At 45.9% G+C, this 26,292-nt stretch overlaps 1 protein-coding gene across 1 annotated transcript in view; it reads right to left on the bottom strand.

The window, feature by feature from the left end:
• LOC120928225 (hydroperoxide isomerase ALOXE3-like) overlaps positions 1–26,292 on the bottom strand; it is a 347,315-nt gene that overhangs the window by 279,657 nt on the left and 41,366 nt on the right. Inside the window, exons 4-5 of the mRNA XM_040339332.1 lie at positions 22,431–22,559; positions 11,271–11,374 (exon numbers count right to left, since the gene is read on the bottom strand). Coding sequence (XP_040195266.1) covers positions 11,271–11,374; positions 22,431–22,559 — 233 coding nt within the window. The remainder of the gene's footprint in view (positions 1–11,270; positions 11,375–22,430; positions 22,560–26,292) is intronic.

Genomic DNA, 26,292 nt, shown 5'->3' with positions numbered 1-26,292 from the left:
CAAGGCGAAATTGCAGTTCCATACTGGACTATGTCACACAGACCAATATTTTGATTGGGAGGTTTGTGGACAAGGGATACGAAAAAATCAAACTTGAGAAGACCAGGGATACAGTCGGATTGATGAACTGGGACAACATACTGAAGGAAAAGGAAAAAAGAGATGAAAGAAAAAATGGCTTGTCGTTTATAACAGGATTTAACACAGAATACAGAACATTCGAACAGATAGTGAGGAAGTATTGGCCGATTATTCTAGAAGACCCCCAACTAAGGGACATTGTACCTAGAAAACCAAAGTTGTTGTATAGAAGAGCAAAAAGGATTCGGGACACCATTGTAAAAAATGTCCCTGACCCCCCCAAACAGATATTATCCTTCTTAGACCAAAAAGGATTCTACAGGTGCAGGAGGTGCAAACCCTGTCGCACAGTAAAGGGCCCTAGGAAAAACACAGAGTTTAGATCAAATACAAATAAGGAAGAATATAAAATAAACAAATTAATAACCTGTAGTAGCCCCCATGTTACTTAAGTCCTTTATAAGTGTTTGTATATGTAAACATATACTACTGCGCTGACCCCATATATAAAAAATCTGTAAATGCTGTGACAAAATTACTTAAATCACTTTGTAGAAAAGTGTAGCAAGTGTAGAAAAAAACTGGAGAAATACCAACCTAAAGAGAGAAATCTCTAGAAATGAAACATATTGGATTTTTAAACTAGATACGTTCAAACCGAAAGGAATGAACATAGAGTTGGACGTAAATTGTTTCTTAGAAAACTATTGAGATACCAAGGTTATCTACATTTATTTCTATGTTTTTATTTATATAATTTTTTATTTTTATTGTTATTTATTTTTATTGTTTTTTATTTTTAATTTAATTTTAATTTTTATCTTTATTTTTATTTTTATTTTATTTTTATTTTATTCTATTTTGAGATAACTTAGGTTATCCTAAAAAATTCTGGGTTCATAAACACTGAAAGAATGCGCAAACATATGTCCAATGTAGCACAATTATAATAATACATTTTTTAAAGTTTTTAGAGATAAAGGAAAATTTATATGAAATACTTACCGTAATTTTCCTTTCCTGATGGACTCCATGGCAGCCTACGTGTGGGTTAACCCCGCCTCTCATACCTCATAGGACCCTACTCCCATAAAGCTTTGCTTCCTGGCCATAGACAGTGTTCCGTAATATAGCCTACTCCAGCAAAGGGAGGGAACTCCGGCTGCCATGGAGTCCATCAGGAAAGGAAAATTACGGTAAGTATTTCATATAAATTTTCCTTTTTCCTGACAGACTCCATGGCAGCCTACGTGTGGGAAATGACTAGCCAAACACACCCGGGTGGGCAATTGCTGGTTAAAGAAACAAAATTTTAATTGACATTGTCAACAGATAATATATTCAAACCAAAATTCACCGACGACAAGGAGGCCGGTTCTACGCAATAGTGCGTCATAAATGTATTTAAGGACGACCAAGAGGCCGCTTTGCAAATAACTTCAGGGGAAACATGTCGGGCAGCCGCCCATGATGTAGAGACGCTCCTCGTGGAATGAGCGGTTACCGCTTCAGGAAGAGCCAACCCTTTAGCCTTGTAAGCCCTTTGGATAGCTTGGACGATCCATGTGGCGATGGTTCTGGAGGAAGCACGCATGCCTTTGTTTTTTCCATGGAATGACACAAACAAATGATCAGATTTACGGAAGGACGCTGTGGCTTCCAGATATTGTTTAAGGATTTTGCCGACATCCAGAGGATGAACCATAGAACCCTCAGAAGAATGAAATGTGGGAAGTACAATTTCCTGGTTTTCATGAAAGACTGACGTGACTTTAGGCTTGGAACCCAGCATTGGAATCAACACTACACGGTCCGGAAAAAAGGTGAGGAACGGTTCTTTGGAGCCTAGAGAGCCAATTTCGGAGACCCTTTTGGCAGATGTTATAGCCACAAGGAAGACAATCTTGAGGGAAAGATCTTTGATAGATTGATTAGATGAATTTTGATCTCCTGAAAAAAAGTCCAAGACTAATGGAAGATCCCACTTAGAAAATCTCGGTTTTCTTAAAGGTCTTAACCTCATGGCTCCTTTGAAGAATTGACGGACAAGGGAATGTCTGGCCCATGAAATACCTGTGAAGGCAGAGATTGCCGATACTTGGACCCTCAAGGAGCTGACTGATAAGGGTAGGTCAAGCCCAGTTTGGAGGAAGCCCAAAATGTCCTGTACTCTGGGGACTTTGGCTGAACTGTTCATGGAGGAGGTGTAATCCGAGAACTTAGACCATATCCTCTGATAGACTTTATTGGTGCTCACTTTCCTAGCATTTAGTAATGTAGAGATTGCTTGGCTTGGGCAACCTAGCGCTTCCAATCTTTCCCTCTCAAAAACCAGGCCATCAGGTGCAGGTGTGATGGACAAGGGTGAAGGGTCGACCCCTGGAGCAAGAGATCTGGTCTGGATGGGAGCTGAACTGGATCCCGGAAGCTCAACTGAAGCAACAGTGGAAACCATGGTCTGTTGGGCCAGTAAGGAATTATTGCGACCACTTCGACTTCCTCCCATCTGAGTCTCGACAGGAACCGGAGAATAACTGGAGTTGGGGGAAAAGCATAGGCTTTGTGGAACATCCACTGATCTGTTAGAGCATCCACCCCGAACGCTTGGGGACAGCGATTTCTTGTGTAAAATTTCTTCAGTTTGTAGTTGCATGGGGATGCAAATAGGTCCACTTCCGGTGTGAATCCTAGTGACAGGATCCAGACGAAAACCTCGTTGTGGAGAGACCATTCGTTGTTGTCGAGTGTCGTCCTCGATAGGAAATCTGCTTGAATATTCTGAGTTCCGGGGAGATAAACTGCTGTTAGATCTGTCAGATGTGTCTGAGCCCATGACATAATCGGCTCCACCTCCCTCAGAAGGGACAAACTGCGAGTGCCTCCTTGTCTTTTTATGTAAGACACGGCTGTCGTATTGTCCATCCTCAGAAGGACTGACGATCCCTTTATCAGATGGGTGAAGGTTTGAAGGGCACAGAAGGCTGCACGGAGTTCCAGGATATTGGATACTACCTTCCGAGATGGGAAATCCCACTTCCCTTGGGCTATTTCTTTCAGGCAAAGGGCACCCCAGCCGCTGTTGCTGGCATCGGATGTAACTGTGATCCAGGAGACAGGGGCTATTGAGAGACAATTGAGGAGATTTTTCCGCAGAAGCCACCAGAGGAGGCTGTCCCTCATTGACTGAGTTATCCGGATTAATTGGTCCTGGGGCCTCGGATCCCATTGTTGGAGAAAACCCCTCTGGAAAGGACGCATTCGCCATTGTGCCCATCTGACCATGGGAGTCGTGGACACCATGGTGCCTATAATTTTGAGACATAGTGAAGCTTTGAGAAAAGGGGACTCCAGTGCGAGACGAACTCTTTCCCGGATGACTGGGATTTTTTCTAAGGGTAGAGAAATTGTACTCTGGATCGTATCGAACTGGGCACCGAGGAAGACTAGAGACTGTGTGGGTTCTAGATGACTCTTTTCCCTGTTCAAAAGCCAGCCGAACTCGGTCAAAGTGAGAATAACTTGAGCCCGATGTATCAATAGCTGTTCCCTGTTCTGTGAAAGTAAAAGCAGGTCGTCTAGATAGTGGTGTAGACGGATACCTTTCATTCTGATTAAGGCCACGACAGCCAGTAAGAGCTTTGAAAACACTCGCGGCGATGTTGTAAGCCCGAATGGGAGACACGTGAACTGTAGGTGAACACTGTCCACTGCGAACCGAAGGTATTTCTGAAATTCTGCCGCTATGGGCACGTGGAAGTAGGCATCTTTCAAGTCGATTGACACAAGCCAGTCGCCTGGTAGAATGGTCTGACGAATTGTGAGAAGTGACTCCATCCTGAATTTTTCCTTTTTTATAAAGGTGTTTAGATGCGTCAGGTCTATCACTGGCCTCCAAGAGCCGGACTTCTTCAAAACCATGAACAGAGGTGAGTACATTCCCTGAAATCTTTCTGCCGCTGGCACTTGTATAGCGGCGCCCTGGGACAAAAGAGTGTCCGTGTATGTTAGAAGGATATTTCTCTTTTCTTCTGAATGAGGCAGAGTTGTGGGGACAAAATGAAGTGTAGGAGGGTTGACAAAGGTCCAGGAGTGACCTAAGGATACTGTCTTGATCGTCCAAAAGTCTTTTATTGAAGCTGCCCAAACGTGCCGGAATTGTAGAAGCCGCGCTCCAACCTGCTCCGTCTGAGCGATCCCAATATCAAAAAGATTTAGGGGTATCTCGGTTACCCGGAGTTGCCCCTTTTGTGGGTTTTTGACCTGAAGGTTGGTTTCTTCTCCAATTTTTCCTGAACTCTCTACCCGGCTTGTATCGACGGGCCTCTCTAGCACGATCTTGGTCTTGCCTGGGAAAAAATTTTCTTTGGTTGAAGGGACGACGGTCCTGGGGAAGGAACCCCGACTTACCCCCTGTGGCGCGGGAGATAGCGCTGTCAAGTTTGTTCCCGAACAGGGAGGATCCCTGAAAGGGAATACGGCACCATGCCTGTTTAGAGGCTGGGTCGGCTACCCAAGGACGGAGCCATAGGGCACGCTTGGCTGTAACAGACGAAAGCATGACCCGTGCCACCAGGCGGATAATATCAAGGGAAGCCTCACCCAAGAAGGCAGCAGCCATTCTTAACTCATGAACCGGTAAGTCTCTGACTAGAAGACCAGACATATTGGATAGAGTAGAATCCACTTCATCCGTCCAAGCTTCCATTGCCTTGGAGAGGGCCGCGAGGGCCAGAGCTGGCTTACATGCCATACCCGCTGTGACATATATGCGCTTTAGATCTGTATCAATCTTTCTGTCCAAAGCATCTTTAAAGGAAACTGTGTCTTCCAAAGGAAGGGTAACATGTTTGACCAGTCTCATTAAAGCGGCGTCCACCAAAGGCGCTGATTCTAGATGTTTCACGTCTTCACGTTTAAATGGATACATCTTTGATACTTTAGAAATCAATGAATTTTTCCTTTCAGTGGAAGTCCACTCATCAGTGATCATTTCACCAAGTTCACCCAAAAGGGGAAAGCTGGGACGCTCCTTCTTGAGGTGTTTGAAATATTTTCTTTGTTTATTAGGAGATTCCACCGGGTCTTCCCATTTTAGAGCGGTTTTGACTGCCTTAACCAGATTTGGGACTAGAGAGAAATCAAATCCTGTGGAATTGATGACACTCTCTACCTCACTAGAGGAGGACAAACTTGAGGAGCGATTGCGCTGAGATGGACCCGGAACCTCAGAGTCATCCTGTATAAGGACAGGGGCTGGAATTACAGGAGAAAGAATACCACCAGAGGAAACAGGTTTGTTCAGGGATTCCTGAACCACCTTCCTGACCAGAGCTTCAACTTGTTGGTCTCCATCCACTCTCTCTCTTGCCGCACGAGAATAGCAGGGATCACAGAGAGATTTCCCTTCCGGGACCTGGGCCTTGCACCCCCAGCAAGATCTTCTTCCAGAATAGCCCGAATGACGGTGGGAATGGCGGTCAGAGGTGGATCTATATTTTTCCCCATGATGTCTGGAGGGTGACCTGCTCTTTGGACGTTTAGAGCTTGACCTGGAATGATGACGATGTGCACTAGCGACGTCAATGTCTTCCTGAACTGAGGGCTGATGATCAGACCTAGAAGGGCTGAAGGAGGAGAAAGAAATGATAAGAAAATAAAATACAGAAACCCAAACAACAGGCAGAGGAAAGAAATTTTTCCATCCTACCTGCGGCGTGAGGGTTGGCCACTGGGGGGCGGTGACACATCCATAGTGGTAAGATATATCCACTGAAAACAATTATAATAAAAATATTACCATGAGAGCTGAGCACAGGCAATAAGGTACAGGAGACAATCGGTGCAGTAATAAGAATAGTTCAGCCAAGCACCCTACCTTCTCCAATAAGGATTGAGCCTGGAAGCAGTGATCCTAGGAGAAAATCCCCAAAATCAGCTGTAGCAGACAGCTTTTTAAAAGCTGCCGCCATCGATGACGTCACCGCGCCCGCCGCGTACGCCGCGCACCTGCGCTGTGATTGGCGTGGCCCTGACTGCCGCGCGCGCCTGCGCGAATCGGCAAATGGACTCTAGTGCGCACGCGCGAACCGGAGACTTGCGCGCGCATACACAGGAGACTGAAGGAGGAGAGAGTGGAACGCACAATGCGTTCCAGCAGCCATAGATCCGGAAGGTAAGGAAAGAAACGGCGCTGACAAAACAACATACACAAACAGCTGCCATAGATACAGTAATCGATACATTACCAAGACGATCCGGTCCAGCCTGGGAGTGGGAGCATAGTAAATCACCTGGGCACCATCAGTGGGAAGAAGGTCTCCTGCTAATAGCTAGGACGATTGACCATAAGTAGCATATTAGCCAATGGCTAAATAGTAAGCTTCTACCAGGATTTCTATCTATAGTGTATAATCCGCCCAGCTAATAGCTGGGACTTGTTGGACTCCAACCATTGAATTCTCCCAAAAAAAAAACCGCCAGGACTTGAACTTTAAAGTGTAAAAACGTTATAGGTCCTAGGAGGAGGACAAAAAAGGAACACTGTCTATGGCCAGGAAGCAAAGCTTTATGGGAGTAGGGTCCTATGAGGTATGAGAGGCGGGGTTAACCCACACGTAGGCTGCCATGGAGTCTGTCAGGAAATATATTTTGAAATACTTTGTAAAGTTCGTCCAAAGTTACTGCCTGGCATTAGTATGAATATACCACTACAAAAATGGCGATAGGGACATATCCGGTAAGGGCGGAATTACCACTTCCGGTAGCGGGTAATTAAGTAATTAACCATCGAGATCTATTATAAATAGTAATGAGGAGGGCATACCCATAGCTTCCTGATGACGCATGCGTGCATGCGAAACGCATGGGTAATATCTTGTCGTAGACACGTCACACGCTATACGCCTCCTGCACGGCACTGTACTTCAACATGTGAGTGCAAATTTTAATGTTTTAAAGTTTATAAATAAAACTGCCTTTTACAAACATACTATACCATATGAGGCTTTTTCTTTTGGGAGCAAAAAGACCTCATAGAAAGTCGATGTGTATGAGAGAAGTCCTGAACCATATCTAGGAATCTGAGGAAACGTTACTGGGATATGACTATTTGCTGTATTTTTTCCCTGATCTTGTGAGCGCATAATACATTAGAGGTGGTGGTGACACAAATAAGGGTGAAAAGTCACGAAATATACAGCAAGAGCACAAGGCACCATCTTCCTTTCTTTTTTGTATATTCCTTTCGGAACTTTGGAGATTTATTTATTTTTCTGGAGCATTGAATTGATCCTACATTGGTGCATGCGCACACATATTGGATTGTAATATTATTTTTTGTGCATAGGCGCTTTGTTTTATATTTTTAACTGAGTCTGTAAAACAAGGGTCACGTATAATTAATTGGTTTGACAAATATAAAATCTTTTTGGGGTTTTCACTTTATTACTTACACATGTTATGCACACATGTGATTTGAGCAAGGTATATCACAGTTTTTACTTTGTATATTTTTTGGTGTATGTGCACATCTATTGGATTTTATTGTACGCATATGCGCATGGTACCACAGCTAGAGACTGCACATTAAGGATTAGGTATTATTAATTATAATCTTGTCGATTATATATTATTATTTTGGGATTTGGTGTTCTGTTTTACTTATATACTTTATTATTCTCACATATTTATATGTAGGTGATTTAAGTAATTTTGTCACAGCATTTACGGATTTTTTATATATGGGGTCAGCGCAGTAGTATATGTTTACATATACAAACACTTATAAAATCTTATTCCACTGCACCCCCTTGAGGTGCATACAATAACTGCAGCAGACCTAGTGAACCACTAGATACATTTTGTTGCGCCGGTGTCACAACACAATCGGTATTTTATCACTGAAGAGTATTTTATCACTTTGTCTCTTTCAAAATAAAGAGCTTGCCTGTTTGTAATATTTTAGAATTAGCCTTTCTGATTTAAAGCGGTAGTAAACCGCACTTTCTTTTTAAACCCTGCAAGACAATTGAAAAATGTGCTAGTATGCGATTGGCCAAGCCGCGATGACGTCAGTTATGGACCATGGCACAGAAGGGATGGTATGGGCATGTCGTTCCTTCAAAGCGCATACGCTGGTGACAGGGGAAAAATTCCTTCCTGATTCCCAGAGAGGCAATCGGATATTCCCTGGATCAACTTTTTTAATTGCTAGTACCCATTTATATTATGTACACCTAGAATATAATGCAGGCCTTTTTTTTAAAGCAATCTACTGAGCGGGCCAGAGCCACCTCTGGAGAGAGTCTATTCCACATTTTCACAGCTCTTACTGTAAAGAAACCTTTCCATATTTGGAGATGAAATCTATTTTCCTCCAGACATAAAGAGTGTCCCCTTGTCCTCTGTGATGACCTTAAAGTGAATAACTCAACACCAAGTTCACTCTATGGACCACTTATATATTTGTACATGTTGATCATATCCCCCCTTATAATCTCCTCTTCTCAAGAGCGAATAAATTCAGTTCCTCTAATCTTTCCTCATAGCTGAGCTCCTCCATGCCTCTTATCAGTTTTGTTGTACTTCTCTGCACTCTCCATTTCCGATATTCTTTTATGTTAAACTTGCATTAAAACAAAGCCCTTTAACCACTTAAGGACCGGACCAATATGCAGCTAAATTACCCAAGGGGTTTTTACAATTCGGCCCTGCGTCGCTTTAACAGACAATTGCGCGGTCGTGCGACGTGGCTCCCAAACAAAATTGGCGTCCTTTTTTCCCCACAAATAGAGCTTTCTTTTGGTGGTATTTGATCACCTCTGCGGTTTTTTTTTTTTGCGCTATAAACAAAAATAGAGCGACAATTTTGAAAAAAAATCAATATTTTTTACTTTTTGCTATAATAAATATCCCCCAAAAACATATCTAAAAAAAAAAGTTTTTCCTCAGTTTAGGCCGATACGTATTCGTTTACCTATTTTTGGTAAAAAAAAAAATCGCAATAAGCGTTTATCGATTGGTTTGCGCAAAATTTATAGCGTTTACAAAATAGGGGATAGTTTTATTGCATTTTTTTTTTTTTACTACTAATGGCGGCGATCAGTGATTTTTTTCGTGACTGCGACATTATGGCAGACACTTCGGACAATTTTGACACATTTTTGGGACCACTGTCATTTTCACAGCAAAAAATGCATTTAAATTGCATTGTTTATTGTGAAAATGACAGTTGCAGTTTGGGAGTTAACCACAGGGGGCGCTGTAGGAGTTAGTGTTCACTTTGTGTGTGTTTACAACTTTAGGGGGGTGTGGCTGTAGGACTGAGGTCATCGATCGAGTCTCCCTTATATAAGGGATCACTCGATCGATACGCCGCCACAGTGAAGCACGGGGAAGCTGTGTTTACATACGGCTCTCCCCGTTCTTCAGCTCCGGGGAGCGATCGCGACGGAGCAGCTATAAACGAATAGCCGCGCCGTCGTCCCGGATCACTCCCCGAGGGAACCAGACCGCCGCAAGTACCGGGGGGGTCCCGATCGGACCCCCGACCCACGTCTAGGCAGGCACGTACAGGTACGTTGATGTGCCTGTCCGTGCCATTCTGCCGACGTATATGTACATGAGGCGGTCGGGAAGTGGTTAAGTACTGAACTGACACCGTCTTTTTTTTGGGGGGGGGGGCAGCAAACAGCCAGCAACATCCACCCAACCAACCCCCCTCCCGGGAGGACAGCTGGGACATAAAAGTCCTGCACTTACCCTGTCTAGAAAGCGGGTGGGCACCGTGTCCGGCTACTTTCTTCCTCCTCCCGTGGTGTGGATCTCGCTGTGCATCCCACTCCTCCTAGGTGTCCAATAGGATCACCTGACCTTTCAGACAATCAGGAAACGGGTATACGACCCGCACTTCAAGATTGGTGGAGAGGCGATTCAGTGTTAGAAGAATGAATATTAATTTTCTTTTCTAACACACCTGGGTGGGCTCTGAGCGCAATGCTCTGCGCTCCAAATCCACCCTATTTTGAAGCCTATTAGAGCCTCTGGTTCGCGTACTCTGGCTGTGTGACTGCCCAGAACCGCGATGATGTCACTCCTGCGCATGCGCACGGGAGCCACCATTTATAGCACAGGACTCCGAGGGAACGGCCTGGGTGGCCGCTCCTTTAGAGCGCATGTGCCAATGATGTCACTGGCTGCATGTACAGTAAATATCTCCTAAACAGTACACGTTTAGGAGATATTTACACTACCTATAGGTAAGTCTTATTATAGGCTTACCTATAAGTAAAAGTCAGAGATGGGAGTTTACTCCTGCTTTAAAGATGCAAGCTTAAAGTGGAAGTAAACCCTCCTATTGTTTTCAGCCAAGGAAGCTGCCATCTTGGCCTCTGTTTAATCTGCAACTGCCACGATGCTGCACATGGGATCAGTTATGAAACCAGCCATTGGATGGTTTGACAGTTTGGTTGAGAGCACAAGCAAATGTGACATCTAGCATTTCCGGCATGCCGGGAATGTTAACTGTTTTTTTTTAAACTAACAAATAGATGGGTTTACTTCCGCTTTAAGCTGGCTATAGATGGATTAACTTTTACTCAGTTCAGCAAGGACAGGCTGAGTTTTGATCCATGTGTAGCACTTCCTGTTTGACAGTCGATTTATAGATTGACTTTTGTTAAATATGTATGTTGGAAGACCTTTGTCAATCCGCATCTGCAGCTGCTGATTAGTGTAATCTGACAGCAGAGAGTCTTCATGAATATGATGTCCTGGTGGGGGAAGACTCCTCCATCCACCTCGCTTGTGAGGATGGAGATAGACAAAAAACAAATCATCTATTGTAAGCCTTCTGCAGGGCTAACTCTTTGCTCCTGTTGGCTAAAAATGTGGTTAAAGCAGAGTTCTGCCAATTTTTTTAAATATACACTTACCTGTCCAGGGCGCCCGCGATGTTGGCATCTGAAGCCAATCTGTCTCTCTCATTTTAGGGTGGAACTCCGCTTTAAGGGGGAGTGAAGGAGATGGTGAATATGTGGGGGAGGATGGGTGAACTTGTTGTTTTGCCCCCAATGAGAAAAATGCATGTTAAGTTTAGGGATACTGTATGTTTTTACAGACTAATTTGAATTACTGAGTTCACGTTAGAAAAGCATACCAGAGATTCAGAAGTAGAAATTAATTTACAATACCTGAATACTGTGATCTTCGCAGGGAGGACACTAGGTGGATGTCTTCCAGGATATTCCATGAATCAGTATTTTGCGAATATCCATTCAGCATTATTTCTAAGCCACTAAGAGAAAATAGCACAATGATTATTTAAAAAAAAAGTGTTATGGATGGATAATGCTGGTATACAGAAGTCTGTAAATTCCACACAGTGTCCAGCCTTTCCCTGCAGATCTTTTATCTGAAGGGTCAGAGCTACCAGACCATAGACTACAGCCAATAAACCAGACATGCCAGGTAACAGCCACCCTGAGGTTTGGACACCAGGGAAGTTAAGAGAAAACCTTGCCCTGGGGGAAACAGATTGCTTGGCTGGTTATCGCCCTAAAATCACAATCAGCTTCCAGGTTTTATTGCCAAAGCTTAATTGAACAAGCTCAGGTTAGAAGCTGATTGGCTACCATGCACAGCTGCACCAGATTTAGTAAATCAACCAAATAGTCCACTTTACAGCCAGTTTTACTTTATAATTCTACTGCAATGCAATGTTGTTTTCCCTTCAGTCAGAATGGGGAGAGCTATGGTCTATGGACTTCTATACAGAACACTGAGGATCATGAAAATTATAGTCCAGGACATCATCTATGGAATGAGACCCATGGGCCCTGGCCCCACAGTTCTCAGAGGACACTGGGGCAAAAGGGGAATGGTGGAATAGCTTTTAGCAGACCTCTAACAGACTTTGTTCTCTTTGCAGCGCTGGAGTCCATGTAAGTACAACAGTCTGTGCCCAGCGGGGACTGGAGCCAGGGCCGATCCGAGACGGGGTGCACAGGGTGCACTGCACCCAGACGCCAGAGGGGAGGGGGCGCCAAAGCATCAGGAGCACTGTTGGTCCAGAGTGTGTTGCCAACGAATCATGATTGTGCTTTTCCCGCAGCAGCTGCCCTGGTGGTGAGCGCCGATGTTTTTCGTCCTGAAGGAGTGGCGAGGGCGCCGTGATCACTTTAAGTTTAGGGGCGGACTGGGCTGGGAGGGGGGACTGCCTACCTTATTGATAAAACGGCCGCGGCGCTGCCTCTACTTGTTTTACTTTTTTTTTTCAGACTGTGCAGTGCGGCGGCCGGCCGGGCTTGCTGTAGCGGTACTTGTGTGTATTGTGCCGTGCGTATCTTTATTGTGTATTTGCGGCGGCGGCGTGCTTGGCCGGGGGGGACGGGGGCGGGGGGGTAGTACGGAGCACTCTCCATAAGTGGCCGATGATGATGACTGACATGGTGGATTACAATTTAGACTGGCGGAGGCGGAGACTAAAGCTCCGCCCACCCCCTTCATGTGTCTGGCTGTTCATGACTGCATGCTCTCTTGGGGGGGGCTGTCTGATGACATGAGGGGGACGAGGAGAGAGAAGCACGAGGGGAACCCCCTGCTAAGGAGAGCAGGTACAATTTAAAGCGGGAGTTCACCCAATTCTTTTTTTTTTCTATTTTCCCCCTAGCTTCATGCTCGTTTTGTCTAGGGGAATCGGCTATTTGTTTTAAAATATGATCCGTACTTACCCGTTTTCGAGATGCATCATCTCCGTCGCTTCCGGGTATGGGTCTTCGGGAGCGGGCGTTCCTTCTTGATTGACAGTCTTCCGAGAGGCTTCTGACGGTCGCATCCATCGCGTCACTCGTAGATGATAGAAGCCGAATGTCGGTGCGGCTCTATACTGCGCCTGCGCACCGACGTTTGGCTTCTTTCGGAAAATCGTGACGCGATGGATGCGACCGTCGGAAGCCTCTCGGAAGACTGTCAATCAAGAAGGAACGCCCAGTCCCGCAGCCCATACCCGGAAGCGGCGGAGAAGATGCATCTCGAAAACGGGTAAGTACAGATCATATTTTGAAACAAATTGCCGATTCCCCTAGACAAAACGAGCATGAAGCTAAGGGGAAAAGGTGTTGGCTATGGGTGAACCTCCGCTTTAATAAAATACTCTTATGATATGCAGATCATGCTATTGCAATAAAGTGATCCATGCATGCAAACTCATTAAACAGTCTCTCTTCAGTGAAAGTTCATGTTTTGCAAACTTTGCAGTACATGAACTTTCACTGAAGGTGTTTAATGAGTTTGCATGCATGGATCACTTTATTGCAATAGCATGATCTGCATATTAATGAACTTTCAATTAATGTGGTCTGTTTAATGAGTTTGCATTGATTTCAGCATGTGCAAAGTGTTCCATGCAATGCATGCTGAAATCAATGCAAACTCATTAAGGAGGTTGAGGCTGCACTCATTGTCACTGATTAGGTGGCACTCTAAGGCTACTTTCACACTGAGGCATCAGCGGTAAAGCGCTGCTATTTTTAGTGGCGCTTTACTGACGTTTTTTGCGGTGCTATTCGGCCACTAGCAGGGCACTTTTAACTCCCACTAGCGGCCAAAAAAGGGTTAAAACCACCCTGGCAGCGCTGCCTATTGATTCCAATGGCCAGTGGAGATGTAGGAGCGGTGTATACACCGCTCTTACAGTGTCTCAAAGACGCGGCTTGCAGGCCTTTTTTTACCATCCTGCCAGCTTTGCAGCCGCTATTTTTAGCGCTATAGCAGCTGCAAAGTGCCTCAGTGTGAAAGTAGCCTTAAGCTGCACTGATAAGGCAGCACTGATATGCTACACTGATAGGCACTGATGAGACCTCACTGTTATCCACTGATAAGCTGCACCGGTGAGGCTGCATTAATGGGCACCGGTGAGGCTGCATTGATGGGCACCGGTGAGGCTGCATTGATGGGCACCATTGAGGCAGCATTGATGGGCACTGGTGAGGCTGCATTAATGGGCACCGGTGAGGCTGCATTGATGGGCACTGGTGAGGCTGCATTGATGGGCACCAGTGAGGCTGCATTTGATGGGCACTGGTAGGCTACACTTGGTCAGCAATGGTAGGCTGCATTTGGTGGGCACTAATAAGACTTTTGGTGAGCAATTGGTGAGCACTGGTAGGCTACAATTGGTGAGCAATGTTAGGCTGCATTTGGCGGGCACTGGTAGGCTGCATTTGGCGGGGCACTGGTAGGCTGCATTTGGTGGGCACTGGTAGGCTGCATTTGGTGGGCACTAATAAGACTGCAATTGGTGGGCACTGGTAGGCTACAATTGGTGGGCACTGGTAGGCTGTATTTGGTGGGCACTGGTAGGCTGCATTTGGTGGGCACTAGTAGGCTGCATTTGGTGGGCACTGGTAGGCTGCATTTGGTGGGCACTGGTGAGGCTGCATTGATCTCTTGTACCATGTCTGCAGTCTCTGACCATCTCTTGTATCATGTTGGAAGTCTCTGACCATCTCCTGTAGTATGTCTGGGGCTCTTTCTAAACAGACTCTCTAACAGAGGCCCTCTCTGTGTCCATTAGAGAGACCCCCCTCCAGGTCCAAGAGTACTCTGCTTCTCTTCCTGTATTTTGTTTATTGTTAAGAGATCGTGGGAGGATCCCAGGGCAACAATGACTCCTTAGGGGAGCATCTCTGTGTTTGAATCGTTGCCATAGAAACATTTGTAAAGGGGGAGGAGTTAGTAAGGTGACCACGCCCTTGTAGGGGCGCCAGAAATATTTCTGCACCCAGGCACATATGACCCTAGGATCGGTCCTGACTGGAGCTTGACGTCTGAGATTGGGGGGGTAACACTGCTCAGATAGTGGCAGTCTCATCCATCTTGCCCTTGCTGCAGGGAGACTGGAACATCTTCCTACTCTCCCCTCCAAAGGGTCACAAAGGGTATCACAACTTTGACAAAGTTGTGATACCCTTTGTGATCCTCGTCAGCCACCGTCCCACTGACGTCACCACCCAGCAGACGAGCGGCTTGTCTAACAACGCTCTCATACGACTGCAGACTCGGCTCCCCCGGCTTCTGAGCGGAGATTCTCACAGATTGCAGGCACAGACCGGCTCCATCTGACTACCACCACTTCAATCCTTGCTCCTGTTATCTTAAATGTAAGTGTTGGATACCTGCACCTGTTATTACAATTAAACCAGATAACTTAGAGGCGCTTTTCCTGTCTTTCTTTTCCTATCAACTGTCAGCTGAGAGACAGACTGGATATAGAAAATCCTTGTAGTCTACTCAGTCCGGCCAGCGAGAGTGAGCACACCTTTGCAAAAGAGGCTGGGTCTGCCACGACATACCCCATGACTCCTGGGGTGGCCGGTAAGCTTTGTTCCGAGGTCCATACATGACTGGGCTGTGGTGTTGTCTCACACACAGTGGACCGGGCCAACAGCTACCTCCATTGCGGTTGTAGGCCTGTCAGGAACGCGTCAGTGAGTCCTTGCTTGGACAGGTAAGTACAGTCCCTCCCACTTCGGTGGGTTGGTACGGCTGGGCATTCCTGGGGTTTGGGGGTCCTCCTATCCTCCCTTCCCTGCTCCTTTTCCCTCTGCTACATTACATGACTGCTGTCGGGAGGGGGGGGAGGCACCTTACTGAGGGGACTGCGGTACGTCTGGCCTCTGTTTCTTTTTTCTGCTGGGGTCTTTTTCAAAGAGGAGTTTGGACACTGTTTAGCTTTCACTGTTGAAAATGCTACGTTTTGCCGCAATTTTTGCAGGGCTGTCGCCATTTTCTGGATGATTTTTAGTTACTACTAGCTGAATACCCGGCGTTGCCCGGTCTTCCTATCTTAACCTTTTGGGGAGGAAAATCATAGTAATATAAATATACCCATCTTTTATATAAGGGTGTAGGTAAGGGTTAATTTAACTGTCATATATTTTTATTTGGCATATATGTAATATGATAAAAAATGATCACAATTAAAAGAGCATAAATGCACAAATAATACAATCACAAACAGCGCTAGTAGTGACAGTTCTGGTGTAGATGCCCAAGGCACCACTTCTACACTTCAAAAATTGCGTGAAGGAAATAAATCAGTAGAGGCAAAAGTTCCAAAAAGAGTGTGGTCCACTTTAAGAAAGGACAGACAGTAAGCACCTTCCACCCGAACTCCTCAAGAAACACCACGTGGGACAAAATAAGCCCCCTCTGGGGTACGCACTTACCAAAAAGTAAGTAATATAAGGCGATGTATATGTAACTCCAGACTGATAATAATCCTTCAAGCAGGGTAATCAAACACATCTGTGTGGAAGCTCCCAATTAAGCCAAAAAAAGACAAAAACAGTGCCATAGCATAATTCCATTTTTAATGGATTAAAGATATTAATAGCCCACAGATGTAAAAAACCCCTTCAAACATTAAACGTACAATATAAATGATTAACAAGCGCATAATCACCAACTCCTGTATGATAGGTGAAGCGTCATACTGGTCCTGCTTCAGTCTCAGAGAGACTAACAACTTCTGGTTCTAGCTCGGCTGGAACCAGAAGTTGTTAGTCTCTCTGAGACTGAAGCAGGACCAGTACGACGTTTGTTTGAAGGGGTTTTTTACATCTGTGGGCTATTAATATCTTTAATCCATTAAAAACGGAATTATGCTATGGCACTGTTTTTGTCTTTTTTTGGCTTAATTGGGAGCTTCCACACAGATGTGTTTGATTACCCTGCTTGAAGGATTATTATCAGTCTGGAGTTACATATACATCGCCTTATATTACTTACTTTTTGGTAAGTGCGTACCCCAGAGGGGGCTTATTTTGTCCCACGTGGTGTCTCTTGAGGAGTTCGGGTGGAAGGTGCTTACTGTCTGTCCTTTCTTAAAGTGGACCACACTCTTTTTGGAACTTTTGCCTCTACTGATTTATTTCCTTCACACAATTTTTGAAGTGTAGAAGTGGTGCCTTGGGCATCTACACCAGAACTGTCACTACTAGCGCTGTTTGTGATTGTATTATTTGTGCATTTATGCTCTTTTAATTGTGATCATTTTTTATCATGTCTTCATTTTTTAAACGGCTGCTCCCATTATCGTAGTATACAGATCATCTGTCATCTGCGTTTTTTTTGTTATTAGGTCATTTTAATCAGCTTATATCCTGTGTTGGCGCTGGGAGGTGTTCTGTAGGCCTTCATTACACTTTTTTTCGTTTTATATATGTAATATGTGTACCAGGTATTATTGAAATATCTCCTGGCTTACATAAGTTATGTGGGAACATACATTGCCCATTGATTTGCATGGGACTTTAAACAAAAACCCAGACCCTCACAAATGGGGGTAGTTAAGGGATAAATTAACTATCCTATAGTTTAAGTGGACATATAAGTGACATGTGACCAAGTGTTATCGAAATATCTACAGCCGTTTGGAAGTTATGAAGTAACATGTATTTCATATAGAGTTGAATGGTACTTTAAAGGAAAACCCAGACCATGGCAAATGGGGGTGGGTAAGGGTTAAACCACCTATCCTATGTTTGTTGCTGACATATAAGTAACATGTGTGCCAAGTTTCATGTTAATATCTTTAGCCGTTTGGACGTGATGCTGGAACATACATACATACACACATTGAGTTTTATATATATAGATTAGAGTTGAGCGAACCCGAACTGTAAAGTTCGGGTTCGGTACAGACTTTGGGTTTTTCCCGAACCCGGACCCGAACCCGAATAATTGGAAAAAGTTTGGGTCCAGGTTCGGAAAAAAAAAATGTGCGGAGGTCCCCGCAAATTCAATAACCAGACCCTTTAGGTCTGGTATGGATATTAAGGGGAACCCCGCCGTCAATTTAAAAAAAAAAAATGACGTGCGGTTCCCCCTAAATATCCATAACCAGACCCGTTATCCGAGCACGTTGACCTGGCCGGCCGCAGAAAAGAGGGGGGGACAGAGTGCGGCCCCCCCTCTCCTGAACCGCACCAGGCCACATGCCCTCAACATTGGGAGGGTGCTTTGGGGTGCCTCCCAAAGCACCTTGTCCCCATGTTGATGGGGACAAGGGTCTCATCCCCACAACCCTTGCCCGGTGGTTGTGGGGGTATGCGGGCGGGAGGTTTATCAGAATCTGGAAGACCCCTTTAACAAAGGGGACCCCCAGATCCTGACCCCCCCCTGTGTGAAATGGTAATGGGGTACACTGTACCCCTACCATTTCACGAAGGAAGTGTAAATTATTGTAAAAAAAAAAACACACACACCGTAGAATAAAGTCCTTTATTAATAATAAAAAAAAAAAAAACTCCAGCGGTGATAATCCACTCGTTCCCGGCTTCCTGCACCAACGTTGTCCTGATCCAGCGAAGCCCAGGAAGAGGGAAGACTGGGCTTACCCAGTGACGTAGCAGAGGGTACGTCAGAGGGTGCGGGGTCACATGACGGGTGGCCCTGCCTTCCCTATATAAGTAATGTCACAGCTTCAGCGCGTCATTCGCTGGGCTGTGTCCAGCGGTGAGAGGAGGTCGGCGATGCTGCGCTCTGGATGGATGGATCTTCTCATCGCTGGAGATCACCAGCACCCGTCGCTGGATCAGGACAACGTTGGAGCAGGAAGCCGGGAACGAGTGGATTATCACCCCTGGAGTTTTTTCTTTTTTTTTTTTATTAATAAAGGACTTTATTCTACGGTGTGTGTGTGTGTGTTTTTTTTTTTTTTTACAAGAATTTACACTTCCTTTGTGAAATGGTAAGGGTACAGTGTACCCCATTACCATTTCACACAGGGGGGTCAGGATCTGGGGGTCCCCTTTGTTAAAGAGGTCTTCCAGATTCTGATAAGCCTCCCGCCCGCATACCCCCACAACCACCGGGCAAGGGTTGTGGGGATGAGACCCTTGTCCCTATCAACATGGGGACAAGGTGCTTTGGGGGGCACCCCAAAGCACCCTCCCAATGTTGAGGGCATGTGGCCTGGTGCGGTTCAGGAGAGGGGGGGGCGCACTCTGTCCCCCCCTCTTTTCTGCGACCGGCCAGGTCAACGTGCTCAGATAACGGGTCTGGTTATGAATATTTAGGGGGAACCGCACGTCATTTTTTTTTTTTAATTGACGGCAGGGTTCCCCTTAATATCCATACCAGACCTGAAGGGTCTGGTTAATGAATTTGCGGGGACCTCCGCACATTTTTTTTTTCTAAAAGTCTGTGTCCCATTGACTACAATGGGGTTCGCTCAACTCTAGTTACTATTGAAAATGCCATTGGTGGTCATTTTGTTGTAGCTGCGCTATAGCGCAGGTTACTATTGCACTAGTGCTGGTCCCTACGGCGCGCAGCACAGGTCTCCTCACGAATTGCCTCACAGTTTACCTCACGGTTTTTCCTCCTCTCATACACGCTGTGTACTGAGGGCGGGCAGCAGTGCTGTGCAGTCTTCTCCTGTGATGGTGAGTCCCCTGGGGGTGGCAGCAAGAGGGTGGGTTTTCAGTCTAGCCTGAATAGGGCCCTGGGAGCTTTTGAAATGGAGTCAGTCTCTTCCCCAAACATGCCTGAACATGCTTGAGGTGGCAGCTTGTCCTCCTGCACCTGGGATTCCCACAGACACTTTGTCAGTAGTCCTGGAATCCTTTGTTGCCAGGGTGGGAGCGGAGTGCAGATGTAAGGGGGGTACAAAGCGCCCCCTCCCCCGCTATCCCCTGGGGAATGCTCTGTATCAGACCAGGACCTGGCTGTGGCTCAAGTCCCCCGGTTCTGTTTCATATGGAGACGTGGACGGTGGTGTAGTGGTTTACTCCCTCACCTGGCACCAAGAGAGTCACGGGTTTAAATCTGGACTCCAACACAAACTGCCTGGAGATTGCATGCTCTCTCCCTATGTCTGCGTGTGTTTTCTCTGGTTAATCCGGTTTCCTCCCACACTCCTATGACATGTATGTAGAGCACTTGTCAGTGCGATGTATGGAACTCCCTTATGCTGTCTGTGCAGAGGTTTCCTCTGAGGGCTCAGTCTTTTTTGTGCAAATTAGACCGCTCTGTGAAAGCTTTTCCTTATTTTTTCTTTGACTAGTTCATTTATAAGGAATGGGAAATGCCGCAGAAGTCTTTTTACTTCCTCAGTGCCTGGGGTTTTCCCCCTTTTGAGGAGAGTTTTAAAAAAAAAATTCTCCTCAGGTTGTTGCTCTCCCTATAGAAGGGACCCCTACCTTCAGGGACCTTACTGATAGGAGGTCCGAGGCGCTGACCCGCTCCATGTTTACCATGCTGTGGTATGCATTGCGACCTGTTGTGGCCGCAACCTCGGTGTCTCTGACACTCTCTGAATGAGCAGGGTTTTGCACAGACTGTGGAGGAGCACCAGCTCCCTCCCTAAATTATTAGACTGGCCGACCAGTTGGTCCAGGGCCTTCTATATGTCTGTGATGCCACACAGGGCATCCTTGATGTCCAGAGCCTCTGTTTCGGCGGTGGTTTTGCGCCGCCTGAGTTGGATGATATTATCAAGGATGTCACTGGGGGTGAAAGCACTCTCCTCCCTCAGTCCACCAGGGGAAAGGAGCCATGCCGTGGGCCGGGTCCTTCAGTCCCCGTTCAGAAGCGGTATTTTTGCGTCAGTCATGGCCCGCGGGTTGACCCTCCCGAGCCGACTAAAGGCCCAACTGGGGGACTGAAATGTCCCTGGGTGCGTAAGCCAAACACACCGGCACCCTATCCCGCCAATGTATGTAGCCTCCCCCTTGCCGTATCTTGGGTGGGGGCACGGCTTTGCAGGTTCACAGATCGGTGAATCTCCCTGCTCGCCGATCAGTGGGACGGCGGGGTGGTCTCTTCGGAGTATTAGATATGGTTCCTTCCTATCCACTGAACAGATTTTTGGGCTTCAAGGGCCTAAAATGCCTTTGTGAACGATGGGTAGTTCCGCAGGGAATCCATTTGTTCGGTGGTAGCTGCACTCCATCCGGGGGACTTTCTGGCGTCCTTGGACATCAAGGACGCATACATGCATGTCCCATTTTGCGCAAGTCACAAAGATTCTGTGCTTCGCGATTGGGGAGGTCCACTGTCAATTTGTAGCCCTTCCTTTTGATCTAGCGTCAGCACCAAGAGTTTTCACCAGGGTGCTCGCACTTATCCTAGCTTTGCTGGGACAGTGAAGCTTTGCCATCATGGGCTGCTTAGACGCCCTTTTTCTGAGAGCAGCTTCTGGCTCAGAATTAGTGGAGGATGTGTCTATAGCCATTGTGGACCCTCCGAAAATTCGGGTGAGTGTTAAACATTTTGAAGTCGGTCCTGGTTCCGACTCAGCTTTTGGTTGATCCGGACTCCTCGTGGTGAAGGTTTTTCTTCCCCTGATGACGCAACCATCAGAAGTCGGCAGCCTTAGAGGAATTATCACATCACTTGTTGCTGGGAATCCTTAATCGTGGACGATCCCGATCTATCAAGGGGAGCCCTGGAGTAACACAGTACCGGAAAGTTTGCACTATATGCCATACAACCCTGGCGGGGTAGTAGGATCTGGTGAGTGGGGATCCCTGTGGGGGCAACACCGGAACCACTGCAAATCCACCATTTGTGATATAGGAGCACCTCCCTCACTGCAAGAAGTTGCACCATATAAACTATCAAACATTTGTTTGGAAGCAATAGAACTTTGTCATAGTTTCCTCATAGGACAATTTTTCATCTATGTGATTTATATTTGGTGCATCATATAACTGTTACTGGTTGCTGTTTTTTGTTATTTGATTTCACTTTATTCTATACCATCGTTTTTTATATATTATTATTTCAATTATGTTGACATAGGGTGTATCTGACACTGCACTGGGTGTGTCACATTTTACCTATGGTCATTAAGGTTCTTTGTCACTATAATATAGTTTTCTGTATGGTTATTGGAATTGTGTTGTTATAATATTGCACATACCTACAGCAGAGTTGGTATCGATATACACATATATCTTATCATGATATTAATATTTATTTATGTTATTTTTTGCACATTGAACATTGTATTAGTTCACCTATTAATAGTTTACTGCAGGACCCTTTATTAGGAGTCCCATTCCCCTACCTATTATTAGGGGTACAGAGGGGTAGGCAGCGTCAGTACCCCCTTTCCACACTTTTTTCACTTTTCACTATCCTCCTAGGGGGATTGTTTTTAGGGGGGGCAGCAGCCTTTGGCGTACACATTTGGTCCTAAGGGCAGGATTTATTTATCTATTTATATTGTTATATTGCCTTATCATACCAAATCGGAGGCAGCGGGTTTACTAACACATTAGACACATTCATTTTATATTGTCTGGGATTTCTTTGCAGATCAATAGATGCTTGATACATACGTGGAATTTGTTGCAGAGACAAAACTGGCATGCTTCTGGAAGGAGTACTGGTCATTAGGAGGCAGATTATGTGGATCATCATTGGCTAAATCAATGCAATGAGGGGCACCTTCTGCATAAACTTTCCACCTACATAACAGAATATTATTATTATTATTAGGGTCCAGTTACTAGAACCAAGTCAGTGTTTAGTTACAACCATTCTAAAACAAATCTAAATATCTGAACAGTTTTGCAACTTTGACATGTGTTAGTAAATCTGTACATATCATCACAACTACTTGGTGCATCCATATGATTGATACAAATTGGGCTTTCACTTGGTGGAAAATAATAATCGGTATCTCCTGATTTTTTTTTTATTATAAAAGGAAAATTGGTACAAAATAGTAAAACAATTATTTTTTTTAAATGTATCTGTATATCTTTTTATTACCATAACAATCCACCCAAGAACAATCCAAAATAAATGTTCCTGCTCCTGGCAATTGCAGCAATACCGCATATATGTACAGTATCTCACAAAAGTGAGTACACCCCTCACATTTTTTTTAAATGTTTTATTATATCTTTTCATGTGAAAACACTGAAGAAATTATACTTTGCTACAATGTAAAGTAGTGAGTGTACAGCTTGTATAACAGTGTAAATTTGCTGTCCCCTCAAAATAACTCAACATACAGCCATTAATGTCTAAACTACTGGCAACAAAAGTGAGTACACCCCTAAGTGAAAATGTCCAAATTGGGCCCAATTAGCCATTTTCCCTCCCTGGTGTCATGTCACTTCTAAGGCCCCGTACACACGACCAAACATGTATGCTGAAACTGGTCCGCGGGCCAGTTTCAGCATACATGTTCGGTCGTGTGTAGGCGCGAGCGGGCCGAATTCCAGCAAACATTTGCCCGCCGGGCCTTTTCCCAGCGGGAAAATATTCCTGGACGTGTTTTAAAACCGTCCGCTGGAATCCTGCCCTCTCGGACATGTACGGTCGTCAGTACAGACCTACCGTACATGTCCAGGCGCCCGCCGTCCCTCGCATGCGTCGAATGACTTCGACGCATGCGTGGAAGCCTTTAAATGGCAGGCCCGCCCACGTCTCCGCGTCATCGCCGCGTCATCGTCGCGGCGACGACGTGGACACGCCCCGCGTATTGTTTACGCGCGGACTTCTGTACGATGGTTAGTACAACCATCGTACAGAAGCCCTCTGGCAGGCATGTACGGTGAAAACGGTCCGACGGACCGGTTTCATCGTACATGTTTGCTCGTGTGTACCGGGCCTTAGTGTTACAAAGTCTCAGGTATGAATGGGGAGCAGGTGTGTTAAATTAGGTGTTATCACTCTCACTCTCTCATACTGGTCATTGGATGTTCAACATGGCACCTCATGGGAAAGATCTCTCTGAGGATCTGAATAAAAGAATTGTTGCTCTACATAAACATGGCCTAAGCTATAATGCCGCGTACACACGATCAGTTTGTCTGATGAAAAACGGGCTGATGGACCGTTTTCATCAGACTAACCCATCGTGTGTGGGCCCCATCGTTTTTTTAACCATCGGTTAAAAAAATAAGAACCTGTTTTAAAATTATCTGATGGTTAACTAACCAATAGAAAAAAAACAATCGTCTGTAGGCACGTCCATCGGTTAAAAATCCACGCATGCTCAGACTAAATTAGGGGACAGGAGCGCTCGTTCTGGTAAAGCTAGCGTTCATTATGGAGATAGCACATTCATCACGCTGTAACAGACAGAAAAGAGCGAATTGTCTTTTACTAACACAAAATTAGCTAAAGCAGCCCCAAGGGTGGCGCCATTGGATTTGAACTTCCCCTTTATAGTGCCGTCGTACGTGGTTTATGTGACCGCGTTCTGACACGATCGTTTTTTTAACCGATGGTGTGTAGGCACGACTGATCATCAGTCAGCTTCATCGGATAACTGATGGAAAAATCCATCAGACCGTTTTCATCGGATGGACCGATCGTGTGTACAGGGCATAAGAATATTGCCAAGACCCTGAAACTGAGCTGCAGCACGGAGGCCAAGACCATACAGCCGTTTAACAGGACAGGTTCCACTCAGAACAGGCCTCGCCATGGTCGACCAAAAAGAAGTTGAGTACATGTGATCAGCGTCCTATTCAGAGGTTGCCTTTGGGAAATAGACATGTGAGTGCTGCCAGCATTGCTGCAGAGGTTGAAGTGTTGGGGGGGTCAGCCTGCCAGTGCTCAGACCATACGCCTCACACTGCATCAAATTGGTCTGCATGGCTGTCATCCCAGAAGATGATACACAAGAAAGACGACAAACAGTTTGCTGAAGACAAGCAGACTAAGGACATGGATTACTGGAACCATGTCCTGTGGTCTGATGCGACCAAGATAAACTTATCTGGTTCAGATAGTGTCAAGCGTGTGTGGCAGCAACCAGGTGAGGAGTACAAAGACAAGTGTGTCTTACAGCCAAGCATGGTGATGGGAGTGTCATTGTCTGAGGCTGCATGAGTGCTGCCAACACTGGGGAGCTCCAGTTCATTGAGGGAACCATGAATGCCAACATGTACTGTGACATACTGAAGCAGAGCATGAACCCCTTCCTTCAGAGTCTGGGCTGCAGGGCAGTATTCCAACATGATAATTATACCAAACACACCTCCAAGACCACCACTGCCTTGCTAAAACGGACTGAAGTTCAGTTTCATCAGTCCAAACCGACCATGTGTGGGCCCCATCGGTCAGTTATCCTTCGGTCCAAAAATGTAGAACTTGCTTTAAAATTTAACCGATGGACACCTAACCGATAGGTCAAAACCGATGGTTAGTACGCAAAAGCATCGGTTCCAAACCCGCGCATGCTCAGAATCAAGTTGATGCTTGCTTGGAAGCATTGAACTTCATTTTTCTCTGCACGTCGTTGTGTTTTATGTCACCGCGTTGGACTTGAACAGTTTTTGAACTGATGGTGTGTAGGCATAGCAGACCATCAGTCAGCTTCATTGGTTAACCGATGAAACGGACCTTCAGTTCGTTTTCATCAGTTTTGACTGATCGTGTGTACAGGGCCTAAGTTTGACGGTCTGGCTATTGAATCCCACGTCTTAAAGGAGTACTCCAGAGCAATTTTTTTTTTTATAATTAGCAACATGTTTAAAAAGTATATAAGAACGTAATTCACCTTCAGTGTCATATCTGCAGCAATCCCCGACTTTTCAGAAACCGGAAGTTCGGCCAGTCATTCCTGGCTATGAATTTCGTACCCCAGCTTGGTAACGAAACGTCATCATTCTGCACTCTTCCCCCCTCTGCTCCTGCCTCCTGTGTCCGCCCCTGGCTCCTGTGGGTCACTCCCACACTTTGAATATTCATTGTTCATTCGTTTGCACAGCCCTGATTCGCTGGGCTGTGCAAACTAGGGGGCGGGAGCGGGGGCGGGAGCGATCCACCTCTGAAATGAGTGACAGGCAGCCAGGGCTGGGCGGCTAGTAATTCTATTCCTGCACATTGTCCATAGAGCACAGTCATTTCATGTTAGAAGCAGCGCAGCCCCGGCCCCCCCCCCCCCCCCCCCCCCCCCCCCACGGCTGTCTGCTCTGACATTCATTTATAAGGTAGCCACTCTGCCGTTATTTTACTGGCTGGGCTCGGGTACAGGCGGATGGGATTGGTGCAGTGGCGAGTCACATGGGTGTGGAGTCACACCAAGCAGAAAGCATGGAGACTGTCCAGGGGGGGGGGGGGGGGGCTGACCCCACACATCGAGTGCCTTCTCCCAAATACCAGTGACATGCAAGGGAGTCAGCTGGAATAAGACAGGGGCACGGGACAGGGCACGCCTGCCAGGGACAGCCCGATCTA

This window comes from Rana temporaria, chromosome 2 (genome assembly GCF_905171775.1).
Source record: "Rana temporaria chromosome 2, aRanTem1.1, whole genome shotgun sequence".
In the NCBI taxonomy this organism is placed as follows: Eukaryota; Metazoa; Chordata; class Amphibia; order Anura; family Ranidae; genus Rana; species Rana temporaria.
The sequence above is the reverse complement of the archived record's forward strand: the minus strand, read 5'-3'. Positions and strand labels throughout refer to the sequence as shown.